Raw genomic sequence first — 11397 nt, 5'->3', positions numbered from 1 at the left:
TCTTCTATACAGTTTGCTTTTTTTCCACTGCTGCTGCACACCAATTTGAAATGTTGACTTTGTGAAAGGGTCATAACTTTAAAGTTAACATCTTTTCCCTGGTAACCTGTGGAACTCTTTGCCACTGGAATCAGTAGTAATGGATATATGTTAAAAAAATTCATGGAATATACCCGATATTCATTCAGATCCTTCTGTGTCACCCACATACTGTAGATGAGCACAGACTGAAAAGAGTGTTGCTTCTTGGCATGAGAATCTCCCGATCCATCTGGTTATACCCCTGCCAGGCACCCAGCTTCAAATCCTCATGATGCTCAGTGGGTGACCTTGGGGGCTCGTTGGAGAAAGGACAGGATGCAAAAAATATGGCACCAGTCTCCACTGGTCCAACTAGAGCAAGGAAGTCAGAGGGAAGCATCCACAGAGGCAAGGGAGAGCAGGGAGCTCCCCCAAATCCCACACGATCGATCCTGACTTCCTCTAAGCTATTGGGGGGGGGGGAGGGTTTGCATTAAATTTCGTCAAACCCTTTGTCAATTTACAGATTGGAAAACCAGACTTGGAGCAAGTCGGCCAACAGAAGGGAGGACTCGGGCAGCGTCCCTATGGCAACGCAGAAACGTGTTGCCTAGGAGAAGAACTGCGGTTGCCAAGTAGCATAATTGCGCTTTCCCACCTCCCGATCGATGGCCTCCTGTGACCCCCTCCCGACCCGATTTCTCTCAACACCATTGTTTCTGCATTGTTTTATTGCCCAACATCCTAACTTCCACAGCGTCGTCATACCAGAGTCGAGGGCACTCCCCCCTTCTCCATGAAGGTAAGGGCAGCTCTGTGCCAAAAGCCGCATCCTCACTTTGGCCTGCATCGCTGGCACGGCCTCTTTACCCGGCACAGGTCTTGAGACGAGAAGGTCGAAAACAGCGCCGGCTCACCCTGGCAAGGGTCTGAAGTGCTGCAGGCGAGGGAGTGGGGGAGCCCAAACCTGGGGCATTTGGGACAACTCCGCGTGATATCTGCACACGGGTCTGTCCAACGACACGGAATCATTGCGGCTACTGCTCTGGAGACAACCGACACAACAGCTCCGTAGGTGTCCGTTTGTGCAAATATCTGGACTTTGCATTTTATTAACTTTTTTTTTTTAATCTCCTCACATGGTTTACAGCCATTTAAAGTTTGTCATCTACAGGGGAAAAAAACCTGAAACAGAACACAGCCAAAAATATATATATATATATATATATATATTTAGAAAATATATCCTTAAGTCAAATATTAACAGTTTTCTAGTTTAGTTGTAGCTCCAGGAGCTGTAGTCTCCTGCCTCCCCCCAGAAAAAACTGAGATTAAAAAGAACAACTGTAGTTGTGTGTGTGTCTCTCTCTGTCTCTGCTGGTATCAGATTTAGCCACTTAAGACAGGGGGAGGGGTGTCGAGCTCCCATCTTCTCGGTCTGCTGCAGACGTGTGTTCAGGTGTATGCAGCCCAACCAAGCTCTCTTGTGCAGTAGGGGTTAAAACTTCACCCAGGTACAAAGCCTGGTTGGCAAGGAAAATCTCTGGTCCCTGAACCGTGCCACATCATCTCCAGCTCAGCTGGGAGAAGCAGGATCAAAGCAGCTTAGGATTCTAGGGTGGACGAGGAAGTTCTTCTTTTGTTACTCCTACCCCGAAGTAGGCTATGAACCTTCAAGAGGGCTCTGCTAGGCGTAGAGCCAGGTCTGGACCCAGAAATCGAGTGTCTTGTCAAAGAACACGCGAGGCAGCCGTGTTCCTTATGGGGAAGGGAGCCAAACAGCCCCTTTCCCTGAAGGCTTCCAACCAAGCAGAGGAAGTTATCCCGGGGAAATGGAGCACAGGATCCATTCTGCAAAACTGGTCTCCGGCCTGTCCCGTGACCAGGATGGAGGCTTTCTGAGAACAAGGCAGAATAACCTGTTCCCCCACTGAGAAGGCCAGCATCGTACCTGTTCTGGCAGGCCCAAGGCAGCCCCCGAGGGTCCTTACCTTCAGCCACCCACCTTTTACTTATCACAGAGAGAAAACTGAAACGTCGAGGGCCTAAAGCATCGGTGCCTCGGCTGCCACTGAGGCCCACCTAGACAAATCCTGTGGTAGTGCTGGGCAAGACAGAGAGAGGCCCCGGTGTCCTTACAACCGTGTCATGGAACGCGTCTGGAAGAGACAGCCAGGAAAGACCAGCTGCTTCCGTGGCAATTCTGGGCTGGGGAGGGCCGCGTGCAGGCAGAAGAAGGCAAAGGCATCGGGTGAGGCCTGCACCCTTGGGTGGGTCAGCACCCTTCCCGTCCTCCTAATGTGTCTTCATCCTGTCAACGTTCTTTGGGAAACGCTCAGGCTGCCACCGGAAGACTGGCCCTCTTTCGCAAGAGATCGAGACTGAATTAGTCCCAGGAGAAGTCATCATAAATAAATGGAAGGGGAAACCAAGCCAGGGAAGAGCATACACTTACACACGTGCACACACGCACGCGCACACACAGAGCATCCAGCCATGTTTAAATCTAGCAAGCAAAGCCACCTTCCCTCCCTCCAGCGGGGTACCCTTAAAACCGCTTTACAAAATGAACCGAAGGAATGAATCCGTACCTCCCCAAACACACAGCTACCGCCCAAAGAGAAGAAGAAAAAAACACCCAACAGGCAGGAATCACCGGAGAAGTCTCCCCCAGCATCAGAACAGCAACCTAGAGCGGACGGGGCGTTGAGAAAACCACCTTTGGCTCTCCATGCTCAGCTCTCACAGTCCAAGGCTGGCTGGCTGGCAGGGGGAGGAGAGAAGAATGTAGAATTCAGCCACTGGATCCACCATCTGCACAAGACAAGCCGGGAGGAACAGAGCCAAAAGAAAGAAAAGCGGGGGGGGGGGAGCCCTTGGTTTCCTCCGAGCCTTTGAAATGGGAAAATCTAAGAGAGGCACCACCCATGCAGGCCACAAGGGAGAAGGGCGAAAATGACAAGTGCTGCTGTAGGCTGGAGCAAGGCGAAGCAGGCTGGGGTGGCGGGAGACTCGGTTACAGTGAAGCTCTGTTAGAAGATGACATTATACAAAGACACAGATGGACCGTAGAGCCCTCCCCTCCCCTCGCCCTCCGTCCTCGTCTGTCGCTCGCTCCTGTCCACCACTGCTGAGTATCAATACGAATGCCCGAGAGACGCGGAATCCCGTGCCGGAAAGTGGAGGGCTGGCCGGTCGTTTGTACAAAATGGTCCAGGTGGCATGCGCAGCGACCATTCCAGGGCAGCACGACGTCCTCAGCACAGTCCGGGGGGGGGGGGGGGGGGGACAGAATGCCAAGTCTGCGCCGTTGCGTCCCTTCACTCGGAGAACGTGGGCCACCGTTAGACCGCGCAGCCAGGGACTACACATCCGTGGAGAAGTAGAGAGTGTTGCGCTTGAGCTCGGCAAAGGTGATGGGCGAGTGTTGCAAGTAGTACAGGAGCACCTGGACCTGGGGAAAGGGCCACAGGAAGAGGAGGTGAGCGCTGGGGTTCTCACGCACGCGTGCACACAGCAAGGCTCTCGACTTAATCCCTTGGCAGGGAACTTGTCCCTGTTTCTTTCTCTTTTTTAAATTATTTTTATTCATTTTCTAACATCATACAGTTGTCCATAAAACATAAAATACAGGATATGATGTTTAACATTATAACACAAGACAATAAATAACTGTGTCAAACCTGTTTCATAATGCTAAGTATTTCAAATGGTAGATCCTCATTTGAATATGAATATGAAGGATAGAGCCAGTCATATTGATGACATCTAATCTGATTTTTGAGATCCCTGATGGGGTGAGTAATGTTGGACATTGGCATTCCCACTAATTTCTAGAAGTGATTTCACAGTGTTAACCATTTCTGATGAAATCGTGACAGAATGCAAGGCTGCGATCTTTTGAACCGACTAACTTCCATATAAAACAGTCGAGACCAATAACTCCAATGAGAAAAGAGTGTCCCAAGAGCCCTTGCAAGTCTGCCTTTTGCCACGAAACTAGCACCTAAAACAGCTCCTCTTGCTAGACAGCACAGAGAGAAGAAGAAGAGATTGGATTTATACCCTGCCCTTCACTACCCAAAGGTGTCTCAGAGCGGCTTACAAACTCCTTTCCCTTCCCCTCCCCACAACAGACACCCTGTGAGGTAGGTGGGGCTGAGAGAGCTTTTGACAGAAACTGCTCTTTTTCAAGAACAGCTCTGACAAGAACTACGGCTTGCCCAAGGTCATCCAGCCAAGTGCAAGTGGAGGAGTGGGGAATCAAACCCGGTTCTCCCAGATTAGAGTCCGCGCACTTAACCACTACACCAAACTGGCTCTCAGAAGTGGAGTGAGGACAGATTTATAGAGCAGTGTGGCTGGTTTGCCACTGGCCTCGCTGAGTTCAGTTCCAAGGTCAAGTTATTAAAGAAAAACAGTTATTTTTTAAAAAATCATCTCTTGTGTGTCTACAAAAGAAGCTGACTGGGCTTACCGCTGGTAAGCCTGAGCTGTCTCCGGGACTCCTCCCTCCTCACCCCTGAGAGCATTTTGATTTCCCCCCCCCCCAACAGATTGAAGAGTTAATGCATTAAAGGGCTAAACCTGTCTTAAACAATTAAAAAGGAAACAGAGAGGACTGACAGAGGAGCCAATGTGTTCACAATTTATTAAAGAGAGGGACTTGCCAACAAATCAAACACAGAATTAAGATTGACTTGTATTACAGGGCTAATTTCACTTTACACTTTACATCTGGGAGGGGTAAACCTTTAAACCCCTAACCCCATTTTTTTGGTGTGTGTGTGTGGGGGAAATACCTATAAATGGAGAACATTGGGAATGCTAGTTAATGCTTCCCCTCTTATAAGGCCTAAACACACTTTACTACTTTGAGAACACAGACTTTAGTTCTGTGTACAACTCAGCATGTACACATTGTCCCTTTGTATCTTTGTTTTATTGAAGTCATAAGTATACGTTATCTACTCAGCATTACAGGTGGAGTTGCTGAACCTTTAAGGTACCTATCATTTTTGCAATAAAACAATTGAGAATCAAAACTGTTAGTGTTGCAGTAATCATTGGAAGGTTTTATATTGTCTGAGCTTGGAAACGATATGTGGATTTCAGAATTAGCACACAGACAGAAGAAACTCATTTTTGTTTTTAAAGGGGGGGGGGACGGGACATTCCCTATAACATAATGAAGTAGCAATAGGGTAAGATATTTTAAAAACTTTATAAAGACTAACCTTTTCAACAGTAGATTGCTACTGCACCCTGGGTGCAATCCTAGACAAATATACTTGGGGGATAAGCACAGGTTGAACCCAGCAAGGCTTCCTTGTGAATAAGTGTGTATAGCAGGAGGCTGTAAGTGTCCACTGCAGAACCTATGGACTGTATCCTCCCAGCCCACTAAGCCAAGTACTGAGTGGCAAGCCTTTCCACCCTTGAGTCTTGGACCACAGAGCTTCACTGCAGCAAGACTCTTTTAAAACACAGCTTTGAGAAAGCATTGCACTATTCCGTCAGAGAACGTTTCATTAGAGGGCTCTTCAACAGGGGGGGGGGAGAAGTCCTTGGGAATGACAGGGAACAGCATCTCTGGGCTTTGCTGTGTCTTCACCGTTTGACAAGTACAGTGCTACCCGGGGGGGCCAAGTCCCTCTGTAACGTATCAAGCTCCGACTGCATGTGCGGCTTGGTCGCCACGCGGTCATGCAAAGTGACCAAGCTTCGCTCTCAGGAACAATGGGCCAAGCGGATCCTAGCCCGCTCCAATCGGAGGGCTAGGCTCCAGGCCGAGAGCCTATGGAACTCTCAGCCACTGTAAATAACCTATAACGTGTGTGTGTGTGTGGGGGGGGTGTTTTGGGTGTGGGTTGTTTGCCTTTAGAAACCGGCCCGCGAGCTGGTAGTTCTTGTCTTGTTCTGAGCTGAAATAAAGTATGAGGGCTGAAATCGCTAGTAAGTGTCAGTACTTTTCACCCTCAATACAAACGCCTTGTGGCTGCTATGAGGATTTTGTATCAGGCATGCAGCAGCAATTCTGTGCCTCCCAGATGCACTTGGGCCCAATTCTGACTGCGACCGTGGTTATTTTTATTTATTTGTTTGTTTGTTCAAATTTATAGCCCGCCCGCCCCGCAACGGGCTCAGGGCGGCTCACAAATAGGGCAACATGTGCCAATAGTTAAAACACAAATAGGGCAAAAATGCCAATCAATAAAACAAGATAAAACCAACATTTAAAACAGCATAAAGTGCTCCAGTTGTTTTAAAAGATCTTCAATCGCAAGATGGTATCCTGGGAATGGTAGTCCCAATTCCATGGTATCCCGGGAATGTTAGACTCAGTTCAATGGGATGGTTCCACGTGATATTATACTATCTTGTCACAGGGCCATCACAAACCCCAATGTTATCTAATAATACAGTAGTGCTGGTACAGTGGTGGAGTAGTGTGGTGGCGGTGGCGGCTCCTACTCAAAAGCCTGGCGGAAGAGCTCCGTCTTACAGGCCCTGTGGAACTGTGCAAGGTCCCGCAGGGCCCGGATCTCCTCCGGGAGCTTGTTCCACCAGGTAGGAGCCGCCACCGAGAGGCCCTGGTTACAGCATACCTGGCCTCTTTGTTGAGACCCTGACCGAAGTGCCTTTGGGGGAACATATGGGGAGAGGCGGTCCCTTAGGTATGTTGGACCCTGGCCATATAGGGCTTTAAAAGTAAGAACCAGCACTTTGAAGCGAATCCGGTACGTTATCGGCAGCCAGTGCAGTGCTTTCAACACAGGCCGGATGTGCTCCCGCCTAGCGAGACCCATCAGCAGCCGAGCTGCAGCATTCTGCACTAGCTGCAGCTTCTGGATTTGCGACAAAGGCAGCCCCATGTAGAGAGCGTTACAGTAGTCTAGCCTCGAGGTGACCGTCGCATGGATCACTGTGGCCAGGTCATCGTGGTCAAGGAAGGGGACCAACTGCGGAGCCAGCTGAAGATGGTAGAAGGCTGATTTGGCAGTGGCCGCCACCTGGGCCTCCATAGTTAAGGTGGAGTCCAGGAGCACTCCCAAACTCCTAACCACCGGCGCTGGCACCAAAGGAGCCCCATTGAAGGTCGGGAGAGGGAAGCCCCTTGTGGAGAACGGGGTTCAGTCCCCCCCCCCCCCCCATCCTGAAATGGCCCCCAGGGAGGCACTATTTTGCTCTGCTGTGACAATTCCATAACTTGCATGGCTACACACTGTTTTTGAAATGGAGCAAAACAGCAGCTCCGGGGGCTATCTTAGAAAACAAAAAAGGGGTGGAGGAGAAAGGCTGAAGTCCCATCTCTACGTTCTCCACGGTCGCAATCAGAATTGGGCCGACATGCTTCTGGGAGAGACACGACTCCCACTGCACGTCTGCTGCAAAGTCTTCAGGGTGGCCCCAAGGACTGTGGCGTCACGTGGATTGTCCTTCTGGAGAAGCCTTGCTTCCGCAGAAGGAGTCCTAGGGTTGAGCGGTGGCCTGTCAGCTATGCTGCCATGGGGGTGGGGATGTTCTTTCAGTGTCTGTGTAAATTGCTTTCGCATTCCTGTCTCTTGCTTGGCGCAGTAATGCTTATCTCTAAAGAAGAACAGGAGGTGAGGTGTGTTGTCTCCCAACCGTGGAAGCAGAGCAATTCCCAGCTTCGCATAGTAGTAACGCTTACCAGCTCTAGCCCGCACGCGGGAGGGTGCCTAATTGGCCAGCGCAGTGGGGGGGTGTGCATACGAATGCCCTATATCTCAGTAGGGTGAATAGGCAACGGTTATTCTTAACAGTGACTGTGTTAATGCATCTATGGCTCTTCAATAAAAGTATAACATTTCTATGAAGTGTGTACTCCGTTGTTGACTGTGGGTTCTGACATGGCCCAGCAGAGGGCGTCTGCTTCTCCCTCCAACCTCACCACCGCCCCAAGTCCTCCCCGTACCTGTGCCATGACGTCGTGGGACCAGATGTCTGATGCCAAACTGAGGTTCCCCTTGCTTTCCACCTCGGAAGGTCTCAACAAGGTTGGGCCGAACACTGTGGCCAGATTGTGCAGCGACATTTTGTTGATGGGCTCTTTCTCAGCCACCCTGGGCGGTGAAGACACACCGGGGGGGAGGGGGAAAAAAAGAGGTTAGTTTCACAGGCCTTCATCATTTTGGCAGAGGGCGAAGTGGGAAAGGCCTTTCTGGGGGGAGGAGGGGGAGGAGGAGAAGAAGAAGAGGAGGAGGAGGAGGAGGAGGAGATTGGATTTATACCCTGCCCTTCACTATCCAAAGGTGTCTCAGAGAGGCTTACAAACTCCTTTCCCTTCCCCTCCCCACAACAGACACCCTGTGAGGTAGGCGGGGCTGAGAGAGCTCTTGACAGAAACTGCTCTTTTTCGAGAACAGCTCTTATCAGAACTACGGCTTGCCCAAGGTCATCCAGCCAGGTGCAAGTGGAGGAGTGGGGAATCAAACCCGGTTCTCCCAGATTAGAGTCCGCGCACTTAACCACTACGCCAAAGTGGCTCACCCGTTTGGAAGAGAGAAAGAGCAGAACAGAGCCGGTCTCTGGTCAGCCAGCCCTCTCTTTCCCCTCTCCTTGGCCCTGCTGTTCAAGTACGGTGCAGCTTCTGAGGTGGCAGCCACAGACCTGATGATACAACCCCTCCCCCCTCCCGGGCCAGATGTGGTAGCCATCTCACACACACACACAGACACACACAGACACACACACACCACCCTCTTTGTCCAGGTTCAGCCACCCAAATTCCCTCCCGCACACCTTCCCTGGAAATGACCACTGGCCATGCTGGGCTGCAGCCAGCCACTGCCATGGAAACCAGCATCAAAATATTGCCATGTTTGGAGACAGCTGTGCTGTAATCTCCACCCCCCCCCTCCCCCGAAAAAACACACACAAGCTGCACAGAGTTTGAGTGCCGTCCAGGGGAACAGATGTGGGAACTGGCTGTGCCCTCTTCTCAGAGGAAGAAGCCAAATGGATTTTCCTTTCAGGCTCAATTGAGGCCGCCCCCCGCCCCCCCCGGTTTCTTCCCAGCTTGGGACCTAACAGAACAACATGCCAGAAACACAAGATTCCAGCCGCCGATTCCAAATTCCCCTCAGCGTGTTTTTGGCCAGTGCGGCCGCCCGCCGACCCACAGCTCCTACAACAATTCCTCGGCAGAAGCGCAAGGCCTGAGCAAGGCCAGGAGACCAGTCGTGTTCTTCTTTTTGGCCCCGCCGAACTTGAGGGGAAACAACAGTCCCTGCTTCTCTCCTACCAATTAATGAGGCCACAGTGCTCCTGGGAAGCCAGTGAGGAATCCACTAGCCCTCTCTCCAAAGGCCTATTTATTTATTGTCCACCTTTTTCGAGAAGAGTCGAGGCAGAGAGGCCCCTGGATTCTCTTTCTTGGTCAAGGTGGAGTGTGACGATGCTGAAAACAGACACAGGCGGGAGAGCGGCAGCTGCCCACCGCAGAACGATTCTGCTGCCAAATGGGCATAAAATCTAGGAGGGCTCGTCTTCACTCGCTACCAGAGAGAACCCCCAAAGTCACGTCACTGTTTTTACACATTTAAGAAGTGAAGCAGGAGTTGGCACAAGTCAAAAGCCCCGTTTTTTTTGCCATGCCCAGCTTTTGTCCTATGCTCAAACAAACTGCTTTTTTCAAATTTCTCCACAGGATGAACCTCAGAATTTCTTCTTCAGGGAGACCTGTGATGAGAGCCTGAACCTTCAGAACATAAGAAGAGCCTGCCTGAATCGGGCCCAATTGTCCGTCTAGTCCAGCATCCTGTCTCACACAGTGGCGAACCAGTTCCTCTGGAGGAACAACAACAGGACCTAGAGGCTGAGGACCTCCCCTGGTACTGCCTCCTGGCACTGGGATTCAGAGTTTTAGTACCTCGGAACATGGAGATTCCCTTTAGTCACCAGGGCAAGTAGCCACTGGTAGACCTCTCCTCCACGAATCTGTCTAATCCCCTTTTAAAGCTGTCTATGCCTGTGGCCATCACTGCATCTTCTGGCAGCTAATTCCATATTTTAACCACTTGCTGTGTGAAGAAATATTTCCTTTTGGCTCAGGAGACAAGAACGCCTACAAACGGGAATTCTGAGCACCCTCTGCCTTACCAAGACTTGGGCTGCGATGCCCAAGAAGAAAAATCCCAAAAAGGGTGGACATCCTTCCCACTAACAGAAGATAGAAACTCACTAGGAAGTCCTACCGTACAAGCCCCTTTGAAATAAACGCTCCTCGGGGGGGGGGGGGGGGGGGGGGATCTGCCCCATCTCCCATGTTGCCACTTGAACATCTCCATTTCTGTTCTCTCATCGTCTGCTGTAGCCCTGACCTTCAAACCGCATGCATTTCCCCCCAGTCTTGCTAAGGAGGCCTTTGAATGGTGAAGTCTCTTTCATTTTGCTGCAGCGCAAACCCGCGCAGGCCCACTTCCTGGATCCTGTTCACAGTTCCCCCCCTCCTGCTCTGCAGAGGAGGAAATTACCGTTTCAAGTGTTCCAGCAGGAAGAGGAAAGTGATGAGGTTGGGGTCAGGCAGGGAGCGCAGAAGATGCATCATGCAGTTCTCCTTGGCCGATGGGTCAGAGAGCGCTGGAGATGAAAGACAAAGTTGGAGAGAGCTGAGGAATGCACATCCCAGTCTTCCTTATGCTGCAGAACCAGCTGGACTGCAAAACTCTATGTTGCTCTTGGCGCAATCCAGTATAGGGAGAAGGGGAGTCTGCTGGATTTGGTCTGGGGAGACCTGTATTCGAATTCCGTTTTAGGCGCCTTATTCCCCTTATGGTATGGGCCATTCCCACTCTCAGTCTAAAAAGACCTCATGGAATTGTTGGGAGACATCCCTCTAACCTTCTTGGAAGAAGGTGGGAATTACAATGTGGCAGATTAATTAATCCAGGAAGGATGAGGTGAAAAAGGAATTGGACTCTATATTGTTATTCTGAACCTCCAGGCTGAGGACAAGGACTACCAAGGACTGTCCTGGGTACATCTATCCCTAGACCCCAAAGAGCCAATAAACCCAACTGGACAGCATCACCAAACCACTCTTGATCTCTCTCAGTATCAACCAGGATCCACCTCAAGTCCTGGTTTCCATTTCCACGGTATCAGCTAGGATCCACCACCACCCACAAGTCCTGATCTCCATTTCCAAAGGCGGAAAGAATGTGAAAAGCAGTTGACAAAGGGAAGGATGTCTGAGCACCAGCTAAAGTTATTAATATATAGAGGCCTCCCGGTACATAAACAGACAGGGAGGCCTCCCCTTGCCTTGCCAGTTCCTCAAGAGGAGGATGAAAAGGCCTCCAGACTCTGTTCCAGCCCACTCTCCTCATGCGTTACATACAAACTTGCTCC

At 50.6% G+C, this 11397-nt stretch overlaps 1 protein-coding gene across 3 annotated transcripts in view; it reads right to left on the bottom strand.

Moving 5' to 3' along the window:
- Positions 1–1332: 1332 nt before the first annotated feature.
- ABR (active BCR-related) overlaps positions 1333–11397 on the bottom strand; it is a 169389-nt gene continuing 159324 nt past the window's right edge. For all 3 annotated transcript variants that reach the window (XM_015422061.1, XM_015422060.1, XM_015422062.1), the window contains 3 exons: positions 10521–10626; positions 7961–8108; positions 1333–3475 (listed from right to left, as the gene is read on the bottom strand). In XM_015422061.1, the coding sequence (XP_015277547.1) occupies positions 3386–3475; positions 7961–8108; positions 10521–10626 (344 nt within the window). In that variant the 3' untranslated portion in view covers positions 1333–3385. The remainder of the gene's footprint in view (positions 3476–7960; positions 8109–10520; positions 10627–11397) is intronic.

This window comes from Gekko japonicus, unplaced genomic scaffold, assembly GCF_001447785.1.
Source record: "Gekko japonicus isolate JY-2015 unplaced genomic scaffold, Gekko_japonicus_V1.1 scaffold182, whole genome shotgun sequence".
NCBI classification, from domain to species: Eukaryota; Metazoa; Chordata; class Lepidosauria; order Squamata; family Gekkonidae; genus Gekko; species Gekko japonicus.
This window is presented reverse-complemented; position numbering and strand designations above follow the sequence as displayed.